Source organism: Natator depressus, chromosome 13 (genome assembly GCF_965152275.1).
Source record: "Natator depressus isolate rNatDep1 chromosome 13, rNatDep2.hap1, whole genome shotgun sequence".
Classification (NCBI taxonomy): domain Eukaryota; kingdom Metazoa; phylum Chordata; order Testudines; family Cheloniidae; genus Natator; species Natator depressus.
In genome coordinates this window covers 30,510,996-30,535,034 of record NC_134246.1, presented here as the reverse complement: position 1 = coordinate 30,535,034, position 24,039 = coordinate 30,510,996, and the positions used below count along the sequence as shown (strand labels likewise).

Sequence of the window (24,039 nt, the reverse complement as noted above, 5' to 3'; positions counted from 1 at the left end):
ACGTTGCCAGCACATCACAGCAGTGAGCTGGCCCTGCCCTCCACAAGCAGCAGAGTCCTCACAGCTGGGGAGGAAGAGCAGCCAGCAGGGAGAGCAGCCACGCATGGTTCCATGTGTTGCTCCAGTCTGTTTTGACTGAGTGCAGGATGGGGTGTCACTTGGCACAGCAGTTTGGGCCTGCCCCACGACAAGCCTGCCAGATAATACCAGTGCCATGTACTGCCCAAGGAAAAATCAGCCCAACTGCAATACAGGGAAGCCATGCAGTTTAATTGTTTCTCTATTGGGATCATTCTGTAGCAACAAGACAGAGACCATGGTGGTCTTCTGCACTGGTCTGTCAGGATGAATCGTATCAGGAGGAATTACTACAGCTTTACCATGAATTGTCCTCCGGCAATCTGCCCATCTCTGGGTCAACAGATCCCAACACTACTTAGCACTTCACATCTTCAGAGCGCTGAACCAACAGAACTACTGCAAGAACAAGCCATTGCGCCATCTGCCCCCCTTGCCAGCCAATGCGCGGGGTGGGATCTGTGTCTTCAGACCAATCTGGTGGCACACGCAGCAGAGCTGCACGAATTTAGCATGTTGCAAGTAACAAACTTAACAGGAGACAAATTAGTCCAGCACTGGGTGTTGCTGCAACAGCAAACATGGTACAGTGCACCGAAGGAGCACGTCCACTAGCCATGTCTAGTGACAGCATCCAGCTCCACTCCCAGGCCTGTTTTACCAATAGAACTACACTGCTTATTTGCTAAGACTGCCACTTCAAAGGACAACAGGAATTACTCCGTCCCCATTCCTGCTCCCGCCTGCCCGTCAAGCTGCGTGTAGCAGTACAGCAAAGCTACACGCCCGTGCCCTGTGATAACGATACACTGCCAAACGGTAGAGCTCATGAGGAGAGGGCAGAGATGCAGGAAAGAGCAGGCACTGCCTGACTGATGCAGGGCATAGGTGGAACACACTGAGAACAAACCCAGCTGTCCCACCATTTCCCTTCACTACTTTCGACATCCCTGAAAGGGTCTGATGGTATTAGGAATTTCCTTGCCAGCTCACTGAATCCTGCAGCTCACTCTGAGCCCTAATTTGACATTCCTGTCATGGAGCTCACTGTGTCACCATTTGGCACTGGGACGTCACTGCAGGGGAAGCTGAGCTGGGAGGGCGATGGTCTTGTTAACACAGACAGTAAACTGAGGGAGGGAGATGGCCCGGGAAAGGAGGCTGCTTCCCAGGAGATCTTCCAGTTCTGCTCAGCGAAATCTTAACAGGCTCAAGGCAGAAGACTGGGCTAATAAAGGCCCATCTCAACTTGGATGGGTCATCTCTGTGTTGGTTATGACATAGGCCATTCGCTGCTTTCTGTGTGGAGGCTGGCAGTAACAGATCTCTTCTGGCTGCATGCTCCTTACCTGGCAGTCAAAGTCCTGGAAGTTCCGAGCAGCATTCTGTCAATGAGAAAAGAAAAACAGTCAGTATTCAGCATGGCTCCCCCAGAACAATTGACAAATCTGCTGTCAACAGCAAGGCAGGGGGCTCCCTTGCGGGCCTGCGCTCTGGTACAGCAGCTTGGACTTGCTGCTCTAAAGGCCAGTTTGTCACCAGAATGCGAGCGAAATAAAGGAAAAACAGTTGGTACTGCAGAGAAAACTCCTTGGAAACCCACTACCTCAGGGACCCATGTGGATCAGCCAATCAGCCCATCGAAGGCCTGGTCTACACTACTAAGTTTTGCCGGCATAGCTATGTCAGCAAAACCCCTGGTGTGGACACAGCTATGCCAACGGCAGAGCGCTACTGGCCACTTAGCTAATGCTGTTTGGGGAGGTAGTGTATGTAGGCCAGCACTCTCCTCCTGCCACTCTCCACTAGGGGCTCTGCTGGCATAGTGGCCAAGACTACTGCAGTGCTTCTCAACCAGGGGTACGTGCACCCCAGGGGTACGCAGAGGTCTTCCGGGGTACAGCAATTCCTCTAGATATTTGCCTAGTTTTACAACAAGCTACCTAGAAAGCACTAGTAAAATCAGTACAAACTAAAATTTCATACAGACAGTGACTTGTTTACACTCTCTATATACTATACACTGAGTACGATATTTATATTCCAGTCGGTTTACTTTATAATTATATGGTAAAAATGAGAAAGTAAGCAATGTTTCATTGATAGTGTGCTGTGACGCTTTTGTATTTTTACGGCTGATTTTGTAAGCAAATAGTTTTTAAGTGAGATAAAACTTGGGGTATGCAAGACAAGGAGTCTGGAAAGATTGAGACCCACTGCTCTACTGTACACAAGCCCTAAGTCTCTGACCATGGCCAGCATCAGAGGCAGGTTCAAGAACCCTTCAGTGAGTAATTATGGAATAACCTGTCCATAAGGGAAGTGACCTGGAGTGAATGAAAAACACTTGTTTCATTAGGAGGATCTGATCATCACAGCTGCCATTATCAATTTGAATGCAGAATTACTTAAGGCAATACTGCTAAATCTTAGCTTCACAAAATTCTCCATTTCCCCGTTATATCCTAAATGAGACCCAACCCCCATTCACTTAGCGGGACGGTGGATATTTACCAATTCATAGATTAAGGCCAGAAGGACGGTTATGACCAGCTAGTCTTACGTCCTGCATAGCACAGGCCAGAGAATCCACCCAGCAATTCCTGCATCAAACCTGTGACCACTGAACAAGGGCAGATCTTTTAGAAAGACGTCCAATCTTGATTTAAAGGTTTCAAGGGATAGAGGATCTGCCACGTCCCAAGGTTAATTTTTCTAGTGGTTAATTATCCTCACTATTAAAAAGTTGGACCTTATTTCTAGTGTGAATTGGTCTAGCATCAGCTTCTAGCTACCAATCAATCTTATTATGCCTTTGTCTGCCATACTGAAGAGCCTTCTATTAAAAGATCTTCTCCCCACGTAGGTACTTAGAGACGGGTCAACTCACCTCTTAACCGTCTCTGATTTTAGACAGAGCAGGCAGCAATACCTATAGCTAAGGCTGCCTAACACTTTCTATTATAAGACACTGTTTTCAGTTACTTTCCCAAACTTTGACAGTTTAGGCTGAATGTCTGCCTCAGACTGAATTTCTGTTTCAAATATTTCAGCTGTACTGGTCCCACAGTTTCCAAGAACAAGGTTGCAGAAAAGTATGCTGTTTTCCCCATGTTAAAAATACTTACAACCATTTTGTTGAGAACCTCTACTGTCTTCCTGCTTTGGAGCAGGGTCAGATATGTATCTTTTGCTGTTGCTGTAAAAATCCCTGCAAATTTGTTGACTCTTACACTTTGCATATGGTCAACAGAGGTTTGTCAGAAGCTGGCAGCTAAATTCTCAGCAGATTCCACAGCATGCTCCAGCCCAGATCTGCAGGGGTTGTGCAGGCCTTTCCTTGCAGTTGATCCTCTCACTATTAGGCCTCAGAACTGAGAGCAGAGACACTGCCTTGTTCTCTCAATGTTCCCTTAGCAGATGGTACTCAGGCAGGATAGAGGAGAAGAAAAAAGCAACCTGATTCAAATGCAGAGGGATGTGGACCAGAAAGGGACCAGGACAGGGGAGGACAGAGGTTGTAGGGTCTATCCATAAACGAGACTTTACTCCAGAACCAGGAACAGAACCTAGGATTCCTGAGATCCAATATTCCTATGCTCCCAACAAACAACCGTGAAAGCCTCTGGCAAAGTGTCTCTCACTAATGGCTTCTCCATCTAGAGCAGGGGTGGTCAAAGTACGGCCCGGGGGCCGCATCCGGCCCTCCAGATGTTTTAATCTGGCCCTCGAGCTCCTGCTGGGGAGTGGGGTCCGGGGCTTGCTCCGCTCTGGCACTCCAGCCAGGGAGCGAGATCAGGGGCTTGTCCCACTCCGCATGGCTCCCGGAAGCAGCAGCATGTCCCGTCTTTGGCCTCTACATGTAGAGGCAGACAGGGGGCTTCGCACGCTGCCCCTGCCCCAAGCGCCTGCGAACAGGGCAGCGTGCAGAGCCGCCTGGCTGCGCCTCCACGTAGGAGTCAAAGGGGGGACTTGCTGCTGCTTCTGGGAGCTGCTCGAGGTAAGCGTCGCCCAGAGCCTGCACCCCTGACCCCCTCCCACGCCCCAACCCCCTGCCCCAACCCAGAGCCCCCTCCCACACCTTGAATGCCTCATTTCTGGCCCCACCCCAGAGCCTGCACCCCAACTTTGTGAGCATTCATGGCCCGCCATACAATTTCCATACCCAGATGTGGCCCTCGGGCCACAAAGTTTGCCCACCCCTCATCTAGAGAATAATGGCCAACTAGTGCATGCAGGTAGCTCAAGTAGCAGACATCTGTGCTGTGGATCTAAAAGATTCCCTGATGATGACCCATTCAGGGGATCAATATGATGGAGTTTTCTCAGTTTACTCTTTTAAAAACCTTGGAAAATTACATGCAAGCCCTCCTCCCACCAATATTAAATACAAACATTTGCAAAATCAAGCACTCAGGACAGGAATGCCAGAATTAAGACTGTGTAACTTTAATTCAATCCCCTTGTACATATGTATTATGTTACAGACTAATTACATCAGTGGTCCCCAACCTTTCTGTGGGAATAGCAATGTGCCAGAAGGCTGTGGCGGGCCCCGGACACTCCGCCGCCGAAATGCTGCTGCTGGAGAACCGGCTGCGGAAATGCCGCTGAAAAGCAGCAGCAGCAAGAAGTGGTGCCGCCGAAATGCTGCCGAGAAACGGCAACGCTTCTCGGCGGCAGGTTCTCCGGCGGCGTGTCCTGCGGGCGCACAAAAACGCCCCGGCGGGCGCCATGGCACCCACAGGCACCATGTTGGAGACCACTGAATTACATGATCACCTGCTACTTCTCCACAGGATCCCTGCCACATTCAGTGCACAAGACGGACCTGCTCTGGGGATGAATCAGGGTTGTGGATGAAGGAGACTATCTTGTTTGTTGTAGAAATCAGAAACGGTGTAGTGACTGATGCAGGGGATTGCAGGAAGGGAAAGGATGGTCTCATGCTTAAGGCAGTTGAATGCTACCCTGGAGAACTGGATTCGATCCCTGTCTCTGCCACAAAGTTACCAAGTGCATATGCCTCATTTTCTGGATGCCCAACTTGAGACGCCTAGAACCTAATTTGCAGAAGCGCTGAGCACTCGTGGCTGCAATGTGAGTCACCAGGAGCCGTGCTCTGAATGTAAGGTACCATGAACACACGACGAGACCACCACCTGGTCTGACAGGAGTGCTGTGCAGAGAAATCCAAGCACTCCAATACTAAGGCGATAAGCACCATATAAAAGCGCATGAGAAAATGAATAATTTTATCTCCAGTATAAGGGTTGGCATAATGTGCAATAAATAAGGGAAGGGCCACATGAACGATGATAGAAGGACATAATTGCATCCGGTGCACCAAATGAGGCAGGGGTCATGTGGGAAAAACATTACCTGGCCACGTAACTCAAGAGTGCCATAATGCATATGCACAAGGGGGCTGAATTAAAGGTGCACAGGAAACTTAAGATCAGGCATTTTCTAACCTTTGAGTTCTTGACATTAGTTATTTGTTTATCTGAAGCCCATCCCCCTTCCTATACTTCAGAGCCCAAGCTCCAGCCTGAGCCACAGTTTCAAAGAGCTGTCTACACAGCTATTTTTAGAGCCTGAGCGCATGCCCCCACTATCCCTAGCTTGTTGACAATGGTTGGAAGCTGGTTCCCCGTGCTCCAAAGCAGCGTGTAAACATAGCCTCGGTATTCTGTTGCACCCAGCACCCCAAGGAACAGGGGTAAGGGACCTGAAGGAACAATCCCATCAATAAAGTGTTATTTTTCAAACAGAAGTTTTTTTTGTTTATGTTACAACTACTGTAGGTTTGACACGTTTCAAGTTGAATTTCTCTCCAGTAATGCTCTTCACGGCTTTAATTTCACTGAGCGTGGACAACGAGAACAGACTGATCAATCTAGTGGCTTTCATTTCCCGCAGCCTCATGCTGCTGCAGGAGAGCTGAGGTGTGCAATCACCACAGGCCAAAGTTTACATTGGAACAGAAGTGTGCTTATCTTTGAATCATCACACGCGTTATAATGGTTTGTTACTTTTAGGGTTGATGCAAAAGAAACTGTGGTCCTTTCAGTTCGGCAAGAAATTCACAGAGGGGGGGTTTCCCCATTTTCCAGGCAGCTCTGCCATTTTCACATGCAGTTTGAGTGTTAAGTTGCCACTCTCTAGCCTTTAGTACCTTCCCCCATCTGGCAGAAGACCAAAAAAAGCCATCCAACACCCCCCATTCAGGAGAAGCTCTAGAGAAACACACCCTGGGAACTTTGTGCACATTAAGCACATTTTGGGCAGCTGTGTTCACACTGGCATGCGAGGTCCTGGTCTTGGAGGTGATGTCAGCTTAGCCATCGAAGATCTGCATGCGCAATAGCATCAGCTCTTCGTTCTCTGCAAAACCTGACATGCTGAATGAAAGTGGCCTGCTTTGTACGCTCCATTTACTGGTCTTGGAGAGAAGGTGTACATTTCCCTACCAGCTCTGGAAGAGTTTCAAGCACTAATGAGGCTCCGATTTGCCTTTCTGAGAGACGTGACCTCATCAAGATGTTTCATTCTTGGATAAACATCAGCATTCTTTCCACCGAGGCCACCCATGGGGGAGGGAGCAGAGGAAAAGGCAACACAGAAACTGGGCCGATGAGAAGATTCTCAAGGGGACAGATGCCATTTGCTTCTCATTCCAATTCCTGGCAGAATGACAAGCTCCTGACTGGACATGGCTCTGGAGCACTGTCAGGCATGGAGCTGCCTGTTCCACCCTTTTTTTCCTCACTCTGATGGTAGCTCCTGTAACCTTTTGACCAACTAACTAAAGTGAATTAGGTGGCTGATCTGCCACTGTAGTTTGAAGGATGCACCAAGTACTCCCATAGTGCCACAAGATCTGAATTAGTGGGGTGAGGGGGGATAGCGCTCTCCTTCAATGCAATGAGGAAGAGAGGCCCTCACAGGTGAGCTGGATCATTCTCTGGCCCAGCAGTGGATATCCATGCAATTGCTGGAACAACCAAGCTGGGGGGCCTACATTTGGCTATTTACTAAGCATTGAAGAGCTGGGAGGTGCTAGGGCAAGAATCTCAGCTTGGTGATTAGCTCTGCTGCCTGTCACTCAAATGAGAAGGGATCTGAAATTTCCACCTACCAATCAGTATCTGAGATGATAGATTCCCAGATCTTACTGGGGAAGCCCAGGCGAGTGCATGTCCTGGACAGTCATAGCTTCACTGCAGCGTAGCATTAACTGGGCCAGAGTTTCCTTAACAGCACAGGCCAGTTCAGTGCCCTCATCAAAGACGATAGCATGAAAAGATTAAATACTTGCTGCGCTTTTGTAGCTTTTCCCAAGTGCCCCAGTACTGCACTACTTTGTTTTAAGAGGGCTACAGCAATGCTCTGCAGAATCCAGTTGGAATGCCAGGTGAGGTTCCCCTGTCATCAATCTCGTGTAGACAGCAGACTTTGAAAGCCAGTAGGCAGGTGGGTGAGGTAACATCTTTTATGGGACCAACTTCTGTTGGTGAGAGAGACAAGCTTTCGAGCCACACAGAGCTCTTCTTCAGGTCTAGGAAGGGTATTCCCAGTCTCACAGCTAAATACAAGGTGGAACAGAGTGTTTAGCATAAGTAGTTAGCACATATTGTAAGGGACCATTCAGAAGCTGGTCCCGTAAAACAAATTACATCACCCATCTTATCTCTCTAATATCTTGAGACCAACATGCTAAAGCTACATTGCATACAATAGGCAGGTAAGGAAGTCATGGCACCACGTCATGGGAGAGAAACCGGTATCTCCTATAATTTCTATCACCAGGATGGCCCTGCTAGAAACCTCTTACAGCCCAAGGTTTTAGTGATGCCACCTGCCACACAATTTCCACCCCCACCCACAGGACTTCATAGCATAGGCTGCATCACATTGGCAGAGTTGGATGGGGTCCTCATCAGAGCCTATCAGTGCTGCTCCTTAATGGTCTTTGGGGAGTGGAGAGCAATTGCCATTTCTAAGCATTTAAGCTCGTTCACTCTGTGACTGGGGAGTCTGGCCCCCGGCATTCCTGGCTGGCTGCGAGTGGACCCAGAGTTACCGTGAGTCCAGCGAGTGAGAGCGGAGGGGCAGTAAGCATTACCTTATCGTTCAGAAGAGGTTTGATCTCTGTCAGCTGCACATCCTGCAGTTCATCCATGGTAACGGGTGTAGAGTCGTGTAGTCTGCAGAGTGGCAAATCAGTGACCCTGGAACAGAAGGAGAGGACAGGGTTAGAGATGATGACATTTCAAAAGGATGCTCCCCACTGTGACCGATGGCTATGCTTACAGCACAGCTACTAGGACATGCTAATCCTGAAACCGCCTGGCCTTGTTCCCAGTGCAACATGGTACATCTACAACACAGTGGGGAAAGCAGCTTGGTTGAGTCACACACTGAGAGACCTCCACACACTGCAGGGAACCCCTGCTAGGAATCTCTCACGAGCTGAAACCTGTGCAACACACTGGCCTCCCCGCACACACACTCCATCAGTTCTCACGCAGGAGATGTGCAGGGCACAGAGCTCGGATGCTGTAGAGCTTCCCACTTGTGCAACACCACAGAATTTAACCTAGCAGGAAGATTGCGGCCCTGAGTGTGTTGTATGGATCTGCTCTTTTAGTGGCACTGGTGCTTTAAGACTGCTCCACTCAACAAAAACCAGCTGAGAACCAGCACTTAGAAGGGATAATGGAGCAGACACAGTTCCAGTTGTGGCTGATCTGGGATTAAGTCCCAGCAGTCTCTGATGAATGCCGTCACCATTTCCAATGGCACTCCTACACTATTCAGCTTAGCCAAGACCTGACCCACCAAGAGTAGACGCAAAAAGAAAAGGAGTACTTGTGGCACCTTAGAGACTAACACATTTATTTAATAAGCCATAAATCCAGCGTCTGTTCAGTCCATGAGTTTTAGAGTCTAGCAGAGTTATGCATTTAAGCTTGCAGGCTCATCTTTTGAAAGGACTGTGCAGGCGTCCTTTCAGGATAACGACCGGCAGGTCAGACAGAGTGATCGGTTTGTGAAAAAAGTGTTCACCCACAAGTGACAGGGTGTTTTTATGTTCTGTCAATTTCCTATTTCCTTCAACAGCCCTCTTTTTGTCCTGCAGAGGTGTTAACGGGTCACTCTATCTTGAATGGTCCCTCACAATATGTGCTAACTATTCATGCTAAACAATCTGTTCCATTGGGCATTTTGCTGTGATGCTAGGAGTACCTTTCCCAGACCTGAAGAGCTCAGTGTGGCTGGAAAACGTACACTGCAAACAGAATGGCTGCCCATTTGGCATTTCATCATATTACACAGATGTGCCTCCCTGCATCTGACCAATCTACTGGATGAGCAAGAAGCTAAAATGATGATTACAGCTCACTGTGGTCTCTCTCACAGTTCTAAATTGGATCACTCCCCTTGCCCACCCCAGAGTTCATCATCCTGTATTTCTGGTTTGCTATGAGGAGGCTTGCGATCAAGCTGTGAATTCAGTCTCTCCGTGCATGGACGCAGGAGCTTACTCTGGGTCTGCTTGCAGCAGATTCTTTTCATGCTCAAGTAAAACAGTTCCTGTAGCACACACGTAAGTAAGGCCTTGTCAATACCACAGAGTTTTGTCGACGCAAGTTACGCCGACGATCAGAAACGGCTATAATTACATCGCTTCTGCATGTTCACACAACCCTCCTTGTGTCAGCAGAGCGGGCCCACAGTTGGCGCTTTCGCATTGACAGTGAGAGCAGTGCATTGTCGGTATCTATCCCACTGTGCTACTCACCACCTTCTGCAGCTAGGAGTTGGGGGAAGGCAGGGTGGATTGCAGTGCATCATGAGCATGGGGTCAACAGCCCATGGTGCAGTTTTTTGCATCCCATCATTTCACGAGCTTCCGACTGTGTTTCATGGCATTTTTCCACAGCCCCTGTTTACTGTGCACCTGCCACCTCTGTCTGAAAGCATAGGATCCTACTCTGCTCTCTGCTGCTGTGGTCACTGCTTTGAACACCTTGTGGCTGGTCATGCAGTATATCATGAGCTCCCAATCTGAACAGGACTCAGATGCCTGACCTGCTGCATGCCATGGAAACAAACACCACCAGATTACTTTTGACATTCACAGAGCAGCTGCACAGGGTGGACCACCACTTCTGGGTTCAGGAAACAAGCACTGAGTGGTGGGATCACATTGTTATGCGTGAACTTTTGGATGCGCAAAGCCACCTTCCTGGAATTGCGTGAGGAGCTCGCCCCAGCCCTGCAGGGCAAGGACACCCAAATGAGAGCTGCCCTCTTCGTGGAGAAGGGTGTGGCAATCAACGTGTGGAAGCTGGCGACCCCAGACTTCTAGCCGGGGGTTGTGAATCAGGTTGCAGTGGGGAAGTTTACCACTGGGGCTGTATTAATGCAAGTGTGCAGGGCCATTAATCACATCCTGCTACAAAGGACTGTGACTCTTGGCAATGTGTGTGAAACAGTGGATGGCTTTGCAGCAATGGGATTCCCAAACTAAGGAGGGGTGATAGATGGCAGGCATATCCCAATTTTGGCCTTGGACCATCTTGCAATGGAGTACATCAATAGGAAGGGCTACTTCTCTATGGTATTGCAGGAGCGTGTGAATCACTGTGGGTGTTTCGCTGACATCAATGTGGGATTGTCCGGGAAGGTGCATGACGCAAGCATCTTCAGGAACACCGGTCTGTACAGAACGCTGCAAGCAGGGACTTTCTTGCCTGACCAGAAGATTCCAATGGGGGATGTTGAAATGCCCACAGTAATCCTGGGAGTCCCAGCATACCCCTTACTTCCATGGCTCATGAAGCCTTACACAGGAAACCTGGACAGCAGCAAGGAGCGCTTCAATAGGCTGAGCAGGTGCAGAATGACTGTAGAATGTGCCTTTAGCAGGAGGCTAAGGGTGAAAAGTTTCCCCTGGGGTGGTGCGCAGAGGCGGATCGCCTGATACCAGGGCTATCAGAGGGGGACAAAAGGGAGCTGTTCGAATCAGGGAGGCTTTGAGGCAACATTTTGACAATGTGCACCAGTAATGTGTCTTTCTATACAGCACTCTGCCATGCTTTGTTAACCTGCTGCCTTGCATGAAAATTTTAATGATTTCTGACTGTCATTTGTAGTCAGCAAATGATAAAATTGCAACTGTGTATTAATGCCAGCAGCAACCTGTGTGTAGGAGACAAACAAAGATTGGCTATCTTTCAGAGTATGTTTTTGTTAAATACCAATTAACACCACACACAAAAGGCTCGATGGAGAGGGAGATAACAATGAAGGGCAGCGTACACTCCGATAGCTGTGTTAAGTCCAGTTATAATTTTGGAAGCTGTCTGAAGGGGTAGAGTGAATGGGGTACTGAGACGGGCTCGGAAGTTGCAAGGAATGTATGTGGGGAGCAGGGCCGTCCTTAGGCATACGTAGCTGCGTAGGGCACCTGAAAATTTGGGTCACCCCTAGGCCTTAATGTCCAACCTCCCACCTCTTCCTATCCCTGTTCTGACCATTCCTACAGGCTGCCAGACCTATTAGCAAAACCCTGAAACTGTTAAAGAGTCATTCAAGTGGTAATGAAGCCATTTAACAGGAATTTGCAAACCTCCAGTTATATACTGTCAGTTTCTGAATTTACTTACAAAAACAGTTGTGCATGACTGTAATATTTACTTAGAACATGTTAGTCTACAGGACCTTAGTTTAAAATTTGCTTTAAAAATATTTCATTAGTGTGTTGGTGAAGATTATAAAATCACATCTCTAAACAATCCTTGCATAGTTTTTAGATGCACAATCTGAGTATTCATCTTTAGCCTTAAATGCTTGGATCTTCAGACATAGTTTTTTAAATAAATCCTTCAAAAGACCATCCTTATCTAAAACACAAATGTGAGCCCGGGCTGCCATCAGGCATAGGGGCACCAGTTTAATAATATTGCATAGGACCCCATAAATCCTAAGGATGGCCCTGGTGGGGTGTTTGGGGAAGGCATGGAAAGCAGTTCTGTATCAGCTGCAGAGGGGGCTGAGAACACATGAATTCAGCCTGCAGTGTGATTAGAAACTTCAACGTCTCCATCTGCTCCTCCATCACTTTTATCATCCACTCCTGGCCCATTAATATTCACTCCTGACTCTCCTTTCTGTCCTGTCTGTATTAAAATAAAATTATCAAGTCTCTCTCCACGCCCTGCATTCCTGTTTTTCAGCCTCTGAGGATTGGAGCATCTCTTGAAACATGTCCTCCTTGCTTCTCCTTGGTTGCTTCCTTATCTGGTGGAAACACTCTGCTGGTGTGTATGGGGTTCCCCTGAAGGCCACATCTGCATGATCACAAGAAATAATAAACAGAGCATGATTGTTAGTGCACGAACAGCAGCAAATTATTATAGTAAGATGCACCTTTTTAAATATGAATCAGTTTCTCACTGTCCCTTTGCAAGCACACAGATCGGTGAATGCCCTCAACATGGTGAGTTCAGCCCAGGCAGGGGGACGCTCAAGATGGGGCACAGGGTCTAGCAGGTTTTTTAAGGGGATCACTTGCAGGTGATTAGGGACACTATTGTAAATTCTGCCACCATTTTCCACAGGCAGGGGTCATTGATGCCTATATCTCGCTCCTGAGGATAAGCAAGGATGCAAACGGGGATCTCCTGCATGCATCCGGCTTCAGACCAGGTCCCTATGCTGTTTGCCTGTGAGCTGCTTTGGTCCCTGTACAAATGACTGCCGATGGGTGCAGGAAATTTCCTACAATGGGGGAAGGAAGAAAGGAGCTCTGCGGAGTATCCTTCAGCAGAAGATTGGCAAGTACCTCCAGGAAAGTTTCCTAGAGATCTCTCTGGAGGATTCCCCTGAAATCTCAGTGTGCATTAACACACTGTTCCACCACACTGCTTAGCTGCACAAAGGAAGGTGGAGCACACTCAAACACAGCTAGTCTTGTACACTTCTATCCCATCACCCAATTCTAGAATATACAAAGCAAAGGACAGCTCTACCTCATATAACCAAGCAGCATCAACTCAAAAAGATCACTTACCAGAGCTCTCCTCTCCTGCGTCAACATGCCAGAGACGGACTACTGGGACTGGCGAGACCCCTCCGGAGTGGAAAAAGAGGTCCTGACTCACTGCGCCATCGGATGACCCTGCCGTGGGCTCCCCATCATCCTCCAATTTGACCTCCTTATCCATGACTTCATCCTTGCGGTTTAGTCTGCTGTTTGCTGTCTCTAGCCCCGCTGAAGTATCCACAGAGCTCTTGGTGGTGGATGTGGGGTCACTGCCGATAATGGCATCCATATCCTAATAGAAGCAGCAGGTCTTTGGCGCAGCACCAGGGGGATGGTTTGACTCCCTTGCCTTCTGGTACATTTGCCTCAGCTCCTTTATCTTTGCACGGCACTGATGCGTGTCCCATTTGTAGCCCTTATCCAATATGCCACGAGAAATCAGCCCAGGTATTGAAGTTCCTATGGCTGGAGTGGAACTGGGACTGCACAGCCTCCTCTCCCCACAGTTCCAGCAGATCCAACAGCTCAGGTGTGCTCCAGGCAAGAGAGTGTTTGCTGCATGGAGCTGCCATGGTCAGCTGGGAAAATGCAATGTGAGATCTCCATGCTGACCAAACAGGAAGTGGAATTTCAAAAATCCCCAGGCCTTTAAAGGAGGAGGGGCGGATGCCTGTGTACCTGGGTGCAGGGCAGTGGAGTTCAAACTGCTGACCTGAGCAATCAGGACTGGCATTGTGGGACACCTCCTGGAGGCCATTTACAGCAACATAAGCAAACACAGTATCTTCACTGATACTTTGTCGATATAACTTTGCTGCAAAAAGCTCTACGCCTCTTGGCAAGGTAGTTTTATTCTGTTGGCAAAGCAGGAGAGTTTTGATGGCAGAAGGAGCACTGTAGTGTGTACACCTCCACTGTTTTGTTGACAAAAGCAGACTTCTGTCGACAAAACTCTATGGCGTAGACAAGGCCTCAAATCCTCACAATGGTTCTGCCATTTCCCACTCACCCAGGTATGATATATGGATAAAACAATACCTAAGTTAAAAGAACTAACAAGGGAACGCATCCCCTCCTGATTGCTACTAGGGAATTGGGGATGAGCTGCGATTTTTATTCTGAATTTAACTTCAACATGAGAGGAAGCAACTCATAAGCCAGAAGCTGCCCTGCAAGACACAGACAGTCTGGCAGGTCATTTCCATGATGTCGGCATAGTGCTCTCCCTCCTCCCTGAGCTAATGCCCTAGCAACAATAGAGAAGACGTAAATCAGCACAGAGCCAGAAAGATTTTATTCCAGCTTAATCTCTCTGCAGAGCTGCATCAAGAAAATCCATTGCCCCACTCTCCTCCTGCTGCCCTATTAGTCCTGTTCAGGGCACTCCCCCGCAACACAAGTGGTTGGAACAGTCTCACAAAGTGCAAAAATCCTGTATGTTCTCATCAGTCCTGTCTAATGAAGGATTAGCCCTTATCCAGGCAGCCTGGATAACGAAAAGAGGGGCTGGACTATCAGCAGATGCACTGCAGGCTACGCCCTGCTAGCTGAAATTCTGGAAAGGAAGTATGTAGAGCACAAGACCAAGAAAAATTAGATTGTACACAAATCTGATCACCCCCCACTTCCATCCTGCAACAGAATAAAGGGTCCTGCCCCCAGGATTTTACACTCTCCGGCTGCTGATGATCTGAAAGCAGAGCCAGAGTGGGTGAAGGTTACAGGAGCTGAATGGATTTTGAGAGGACAGCAGAAGGTGACAGAGTGCCCTTATATCAGGAGAGTTTACTCCCTGCAGCTGGCTTACTCTCCTCTGAAGGAGGATGTCCTTTGGGCCAGACACTAGTAGGAAGGGAATGCTGACAGGACCCGTGAAAGCTCTCTCCCATTCAGCAGAATGCTCCACGCCACTGTGCTCTGACACCTTAGACAGGTTTCAGAGTAACAGCCATGTTAGTCTGTATTCGCAAAAAGAAAAGGAGTACTTGTGGCACCTTAGAGACTAACCAATTTATTTGAGGATGAGCTTTCGTGAGCTACAGCTCACTTCATCGGATGCATACTGTGGAAACTGCAGAAGACATTATATACACAGAGACCATGTGGGGGGGGGGGTGCGGCGGAGGGTGAGAAAACCTGGATTTGTGCTGGAAATGGCCCAACTTGATGATCACTTTAGATAAGCTATTACCAGCAGGAGAGTGGGGTGGGAGGAGGTATTGTTTCATGGTCTCTGTGTATATAATGTCTTCTGCAGTTTCCACAGTATGCATCCGATGAAGTGAGCTGTAGCTCACGAAAGCTCATGCTCAAATAAATTGGTTAGTCTCTAAGGTGCCACAAGTACTCCTTTTCTTTTTGACACCTTAGAGTGACTGCTCTGGCGGCCGGCCAGGCAAAAGGCTTTAATGCCACCTTGGAAATCTCATTACTGTTGGATTCCCAGTCCTCCTGCCTGGCCTAGATCTGCTGCTACACAGACAAGGAGTGCAGCTGGTGCAGAGTGGACTCTTTAGGCAAAAGTTCTCCCGGGTGCCACAGACCATGAAGAGGCATCTTCTCAGAGTCTCCTACACAACCAACGCCATGCACAGCCTGAACACTTCTTTGCTTGGGTTCCTCCAACTGAAAACGCACTAGAAGGCTGCATCTGGGGTGGGAAGCCACATCTGATGGCTGCTCTGACTTGCTGGTGGAGCAGTGAAAGGCTCAGGAACAACTTGGAGAGAGACTAGTGTCACCTGTAAAATGCAGATAATACTCCCTCTCTTGGCCTTGTCGATGTAGCTTTCTGGGCTCTCTCATACAGCACCTAGCTTCCCCCCAATTTCAGACGCTAGATGCTACTGCAATAACGGTGATTAACAACAACAAAACACTGATGTTAGCCTGGTAACAGTTCACTTCCTACTCTCCTATTGTTCCCACTGCCTAGCATTAAATAAAAGTGATTTAAATTCCAAAAAAAACAAACAATAAATAAAATTAAAGTTTATGAGCCAGCCGGCAGCTCTTTAGAAGACTAATCCAGCGCTTCACAACTTTAAACCTATCCACGCTGGGCAGCAGGCTTCCCAAGGCCCAATATTTAGTATGCAGCAGGCTGAGAACCATACAGATCATCTCCTCAAAGGGTAGTGGGGTCTAGTATCGCCTGCCTGCAACTGAAGAGGCAGACAGACCCAGTGGGTCCTTCAAGAGCAGTGCCAGTGACTAACAGGTATGGTTCTGTCTCCTACGCAACCTGAAGACCCCTTGGAAAGGAACTGCAGACTTTTTTTGCTCAGCACACTGACTTGTGTGCTCACACAGAAGCAGACACTAGTATGTCAAACAATATAACACATATAGCCTGGAACTGCACTCTGAGGGAAAGTTGGTTCTCGTATCCCACTTCCTCCCGGTCATCTAAGTGACCAGCAACCAACAAGCTAGGTTATAACATTAACCTTAGAGTACATTCAATATGACAGCAAAGAGAAGTGTCCAAAAGTGAGAGAAACACTCAAGTGAAAAGGAAGAGCTCTGCAGAAAGCAGGGTGCAGCCGAAGCAACAGGTTCGTATGGAATGATCTACACATACATTTCTCTTTGTATGGCTCAGTACATGTCCTGGGCAATTGCTCCCTACACTTGCATTTGCACACAGATGACTCTCTCAGGAAACTCCTCCTAAACCAGTTTTTCCTTCCCAAAGGCTTCTTGGAGACTTGGCTAGATCTGCACTCTCTGGAAATGGGTTACACAAGCATCAAGACAAAGTCACCTGGTGGATACATAATTGACAAGGGGCCTGGAGCCCTGAGCAGGGGGACAGGAAAGTCCTACAGGGGCAGGGGATGCAAATACCCTCTTGCAGACATCCTCAAACTCAAACAAGTCCTCAGTAAATCAGATCCTCGCTGCTGATAATAAGTGGAAGCTCCATTATCCTGCCAGAGCATTAACAAGCTCCCACTGAGGGCTTGCTTATGTGGAAACAGGAGCCAAAAGCATGCATGTACAAGCTATTTCAGAATAAGAGTGCCCTAAATAGAAAGGTAAAATTTTTATTTAAATTATACCGAAATAGAGTGCTCTTATTCTGAAAGAAGTGCGTACACCCACAGAACACCACCAGGATAGAACACCACCAGGATTGTGAATTACAACCCTCTTAGTTATTTTAACTCCAGTTTCTGTGCAGACAAGCCCTCAGAGTGCTGTTCCTCACTCAGAATCAGAGGCCTGAAACACTCACTAGCCTCTTGCAATGCACCCGCTTTAACATTCTCATGTATCACGGAAACAGAATCTCCCACACACCACCTGAAAGGAGATAATTACTTTCCAGAGTCAGCCACTCTGGAACAAAACTTTGGGCTCTGCTGCTGCAAGTCCTTTTTCATTCATCATAACCAATCCAGTGCTTCTAATTTATCAGCTCCATGATTTGTCACACTCCTGCCTTTACAAATTACATTAGACTTGTCACATCTCTCACAGGGACAATTCTTTAATACAGTTATCAAGCTATGATGCAAAACATGTAAAAGTTACATCTGGGAAAATGTATACTTCTCTCAGTAAAAGATATTACCTCACCTACCTTGTCTCTCATATCCTGCTTGTCAGCTACAACACTACTTGTCTCTGACTGCCAGCCTAGCAGAGACTATGTGCCTTGGGAAGCCTGTTCTTCAGAGAGCGTGTAGGTTCAAAGCTGTAACAAACTGGGTTAGTCTTCCAAAGGGCTGCTTACTCTCCCTTACAGACTTGAGTAAGCAGGTCTTATGGATATGAGAAGCCAAGAAGGAAGTTCCTTCCAAAGGGGATCTGGGAGTGGAGACGGGACACAAGGTGAAAACTAGTGTTTGCAGACTGAGCAAGATACTCAGAAGCCTACTCATTTCCTTGCATCTTAGTCATTTACTCAGCATTCACACTGCTGCAGCCTTGGAGAGGCTCTTCCTCAATTTTTATCTTCTGCAGAAAAATGTTTCTCCTGCACAGTGCTTGCCTTTGTTCCACACCCTGTTTTTGAGCCACATCCGATGAAGTGAGCTGTGGCTCATGAAAGCTTATGCTCAAATAAATTGGTTAGTCTCTAAGGTGCCACAAGTACTCCTTTACTTATTTCCAATAGTTGTTCATACAGCTCCTCTAGACCCCTTTGATTATGCGCACCTTAATCTTGGAACATTCCTCTTTTTCCAAGTAATAAAACCCTCATTTATAGCCCTGGAGACCCTTTATTATCCTTGCTGCCCTCTGCTTTTTCCTCAGTTCTTCACTAATTCTCCTTGAGCTGTCATTAGCCATTTATACAGACCAGTCCAAGTCCTATATTTATACATGCAGGTTAACAGTAACCTTTCAGCTAGGGAGGTAAGGGTCCAAATTTCTTTTTCAATGTCTAAACACTCAACCAAGTTTGCTCCTCCCTCTTTCTGCCCTAGCCCCTACATTTTTGATGTTGTACCAGCAATGATGACTTCATATTCTACCACATTTCCAGTTTCTTTGCACACAAGTCAAATTGTCAGCATTCTGAGAGAGAACTGAAAAACTCCATCTAATCACTCCAGAACAATTGTTATACACAACAACTTTTTAAAGCATGAAGCTCTGGCTCCTCTAATTCATGGATATGGCCAGGCAAAGAAGAGCCAAGTCCCTGAGGGATAATTCAAATGACCTGAGCCTACATAAGATGTACATTTAGCAGCTATTTGAGGGAAAGTGGTCATACTTAGATTGGAATCACTTTTAGAATTTGACAGTCAAACAGTTCAAATCTTAAATGAATCAAACTGTACCATGGCATCTCTATGGATAGAAATTCCATGCTTACATAATAAGAGTATAGCAATAGAAATATACTACTGACCACATGACCAGGATATGAAGCAGCTAGTCCTGGAACCCACAAGGTGAGAGGCAATTCTTGAATTAGTCTGAAGTGGAGCACAAGATCTGGTCCAAGAGGTGAATATAGCTGAACCGCTTGGTAATAGTGACCAAGTCTGTGTGTGCACATGTGTAAAAGTAATACTGACGAAGCCCACCACAGTCGTATTTAACTTCAGAAAGAGAACTACACAAAAATGAGGAAGCTAGTTAAACAAACAGTCATAAGAAGGTTTCAGAGTAGCAGCCGTGTTAGTCTGTATCCGTAAAAAGAACAGGAGTACTTGTGGCACCTTAGAGACTAACAAATTTATTAGAGCATAAGCTTTCGTGGGCTACAGCCCACTTCATCGGATGCATAGAATGGAACATATATAAGATATATATATATATATATATATACACACACACACACACACAGATAAGTTGGAAGTTACCATATAAATTGTGAGAGGCTAATTAGTTAAGATGAGCTATTATCAGCAGGAGAAAAAAACTTTTGTCGTGATAATCAAGTGATCATAAGAAGGAAATGCCTGCAAGCTGCAGGGAAACATTTTAAAAACACCTAATAGAGGTTCAAATTAAACGTATACCCTAAATATTTTAAAAAATGCCACCATGGCTAAACAACAGAGTAAAAGAGGTGGTTAGAGTCATCCTTTAAAAATTGGAAGTCAAATGCGACTGAGGAAAATAGAAAGGAGCATAAACTCTGGCAAGACAAGTGTAACAGTATACTTGGACAGGCCAAAAAAGAATTTGAACAGCAAGTAACAAAAGACTCAAAAACTAACAGCAAAAATATTTTTAAATACATGAGAAGCAGGAATTCTGCGAAACAATCAGTGGGACGACTAGACAATCGAGGGGCTAAAGGAGCACTCCAGGAAGACAAGACCATGCCGGAGAAGCTAAATGAATTCTGTACATTGACCATCACTGCTGAGGATGTGATGGAGATTCCCACACCTGAGCCATTCTTTTTAGGTGACAAATCTGAGGAACTGTTCCAGATTGAGGTGTCAGACGAGGTTTTGGACCAAACTGATAAATTAAACAGCAATAAAAGTCACCAGGCCAGATGGTATTCATCCAAGAGTTCTGAAGGAACTCAAATACGAAATTGCAAAACTATTAATCGAGGTATGTAACCTGTCACTTAAATCAGCTTCTGTACCAGATGACTGGAGGATAGCTAATGTGATGCCAATTTTAAAAAAGGTTCCAGAGATGATCCTGGCATTTACAGGCTAGTAAGCCTGCCTTCAGTACCGGGCAAACCGGTTGAAACCATAGTAAAGGACAGAATTGTCTGACACATAGATGAACATGATTTGTGGAGGAAGCGTCAACACAGCTTTTGTAAAAGGAAATCATGCCTCACCAATCTATTAGAATTCTTTGAGCGGGTCAACAAACATGTGAATAAGGGTGATCCAGGGGATATAGCGTACTTGGACTTCCAGAAAGCCTTTGACAAGGTCCCTCACCAAAGGCTCCTAAGCATGGGATAAAAGGGAAGGTCCTGTCATGATTAGTAACTGGTTAAAAAGACAGGAAGCAAAGGGTAGGAATAAATGGTCAGTTTTCAGAATGGAAAGAAGTAAATAGCAATGCCCCCAGGGATCTGTACTGGGACCAGTGCTGTTCAACATATACATAGCTTATCTGGAAAAAGAGGTAAACAGTGAGGTGGTAAAGTTTGCAGATGATACAAAATTACTCAGGATAGTTAAGTCCAAAGCAGACTGCAAAGAGTTATAAGAGCGTGACGAAGTGGGAATGGTCTTAATATTTTCTCTGAATACTGTGTGGGTGTCTCAGTTTCCCCATGGCATTTCTTAAGTATCTAGGTGGTGGGATAAGGGTGTGTGATTGTTGCAGAGCCCTAGAGGGCCAGCGTGGTGGTGTCTGCACAGAGAACGGCCGACACCCTGTCTCCAGGCAACTGATGGCCAGGGCCCCTCCCCTGCAAGGTGAACAAAGAGATCAGGTGGCCTCCTGGCTTGGGAAAGAGACAAAGACCAGAGGAAGGGCTGGAGGGGGTTTCAGTTTGGAGCTGTCTGGGGAAATGGAGAGAGGCCCAGATGGGGCTCTGGGCTCCCTGGCCCCCAAGATGGACCTGACTGAGGGGTCCTGTTTCCTGTACCTACAAGCTCTGTTTTAGACCGTGTTCCTGTCGTCTAATAAACCTTCTGTTTTACTGGCTGGCTGAGAGTCTTGTCTGACTGCAGAATTGGGGTGCAGGGCCCTCTGGCTTCCCCAGGAGCCCTGCCTGTGCGGACTCGCTGTGGGAAGCGCACGGTGTGAGAAGGGGATGCTGAATGCTCCGAGGTCAGACCCAGGAAGGTCGAAACTGTGTAAGCTTCTTGCCCTGGAGACAGTATGCTCATAGAGAGGAGGCATGGTCCATCAGAGCCCTGACCGGCTTCGTATGGAGTAGTTCCAGAGCATTGCCTGGTGACTCCGTGACAAAGAGGATCTCACAAAACTGGGTGACGGAGCAACAAAATGTGAGATGAAATTCAATGTTGATAAATGCAAAATAATGCATACTGGAAAACATAATCCCAACTATACATACAAAATGATGTGCTCTAAATTAGCTGTTACCACTCAAGAAAGAGATTTTGGAGTTACCATGGATAGTTCTTTGAAAACATCTGCTCAGTGTGCAGTGGCAGTCAAGCTAACAGAATGTTAGGAACCACTAGGGAAGGGTTAGAAAAGACGACCAAACATATAATGCCACTAAATAAATACATGGTACACGCACTCCTTGAATACCGCATGAAGTTCTGGTCACCTCATCTAAAAAAATATATATACTAGAATTGGAAAAAATATAGAGGAGGGCAACAAGAAGTATGGAACAGCTTACATCTGAGGAAAGCTTAAAAAGACGGGGACTATACAGCTTGGAAAAGAAATGAGTAAGGGTGGGGGAATATGATAGAGGTCTATAAAATCATGAATGGTGTGGAGAAAGTGAACAAGTGTTATTTACCCCATTCACAGAACACAAGAACCAGGAGTCACCGAATGAAATTAATAGACAGCAGGTTTAAAACAAACAAAAGGAAGTATTTCTTCACACAACGCTCAGTCAGCCTGTGGAACTTCTTGTCAGGGGAGGTTGTGAAGGCCAAAACTATAACAGGGTTCAAAAAAGAACTAGGTAAGTTCATAGAGGATATGTCCACCAATGGCTATTCGCCAAAATGGTCAGGGATGCAACCCCATGCTCTGGGTGTCCCTAAGCCTCTTACTGCCAGAAGCTGGGACTGGACTGCAGGGGATGGATCGCTTGATAACTGCCTTGTTCTGTTCATTCCCTTTGAAGCATCTGGCATTGGCCATTGTCGGAAGAGAGGATACTGGGCTAGATGGACCATTGATCTGACCCAGTATGGCCATTCTTATGTTCTTATGACACTTTCATTCTCTAAGTGTGGGAAATATTACATTGCCTCAGAGTGTAGCAGAGTGTGACAGCGTGCTGAGCAAAGGGTTGCTGATTCAGCCCTGTCACACCAGCTCCCATTTAGGGTAATAAATTAGAGGTGGCTGGAGATAACCTGGCCTTAACTGGGGAAGCAGAGACAGCTGCCGCCTAATTAGCCTGACTGTGTATAAAAACCTCAGGGCAAGGAAGCCATGGGAAGAGCAGAAAGGGAAAAGGCAGGGAAAGGAAGCAGGGAGGTAGCTCTTCCCTTCCCTTTGCCCACAGATGGTGAAGGACCAACGATACATGGTGAAACAGTGGTGGGAACAAGCTAGTGAACAAACTGCACCAGTGGATACTAACCCCAGGGTCTCAGAGTGATTTTGTGGACTTAGCAGAGGCAGAAGCCAAGGGGGCCCTGTCACGCTCTGCTACACAGAGAAAATACCTTTTAGCCACCTGTTTACACTAATAGTGCCTGACTACAAGACTGCTTAAACAAGGAGGCAAGAAAAATGAAATAATGCTCTCAAAATCTTTCTGTGATACCTAAACTATCACCAATGGGTGACACTAAGCCACGTTGAAACGTTCTTCTATTACAAGACCTTATACTGAAGACACCTAACCTAGAAAGATATCCTAGATATCATAGAATACTGGTGCAATTCCCTAATAGGAGTATCCACAGAGAGACTTTTTGGAGTATAAATCAGAAGAACTCCAGGTCAGAACCCTCATTTCTGACAATAAAACAAGATCTGGCTCATTGTCAAATGCAGTAAGTTAGATGCTATGTTGTAGTTACCAAAAGTGAGAAAGCATTTTCTGGCTTCGTATTTCTGCCCAAGGCCTCTTTTATAAATGGCAGAGAAATAGCTCCCTCTTTGATAAGCTGTTCCCATCACTGTGAATTAAATCTGCCATGGATATTGTTATCCATGACTATGAAAGTGCACAGCTCCCAGCTGGCATAGCACAGGCGGGTGCTCATGATAAAGTCAGAATCACACACATCTTCCTTGTGATCACTCTATGCCCTCTCTTACTCAATTGCAAAATTTAAAGCCAATGATTGAATTATCCAATAATGGCTCAAAAATCAAAATAATCCATTGACGTATTCCCCCCCACTTTCACACTGACGGCCACCATGACAGCACACAGCCTAGGACCCATTGGGAGGGGCTCCCCTTGGTTTCTTGGTAGTTGATTCAGTAACCAGATCAGAATGCCACATTTTTGTGAAACCAATCCTACAAAAGGGACATATCTTAAAAAAACAACACTTCTGCCTGAAAAGATTTTACCTACTCCAGAGATCACTATAACTGAAAGATTAAACCAAGAATATTCTATGGATATGGCTTACTCTGAGCACTTGACAGCACTGTGTCAAGTCACTTTCATGGTTTCCCCTTTTATTTGGATGGACACAGTAACGGAGGGGGGCTCTAAAAATATAGGCAAAGGTTATTCTAATATCACACAAAATAGCAGGAGCAGGCATAATGCCTGAAACTACATTATGCTCATTCTTTTAAACTTCGATTTTAATTTCACCACA

General features: G+C 46.6%; 1 protein-coding gene across 2 annotated transcripts in view; it reads right to left on the bottom strand.

Moving 5' to 3' along the window:
• NDRG3 (NDRG family member 3) overlaps window positions 1-24,039 on the bottom strand; it is a 118,395-nt gene that overhangs the window by 31,143 nt on the left and 63,213 nt on the right. For both annotated transcript variants that reach the window (XM_074970375.1, XM_074970374.1), the window contains exons 2-3: window positions 8,207-8,312; window positions 1,428-1,463 (exon numbers count right to left, since the gene is read on the bottom strand). In XM_074970375.1, the coding sequence (XP_074826476.1) occupies window positions 1,428-1,463; window positions 8,207-8,312 (142 nt within the window). The remainder of the gene's footprint in view (window positions 1-1,427; window positions 1,464-8,206; window positions 8,313-24,039) is intronic.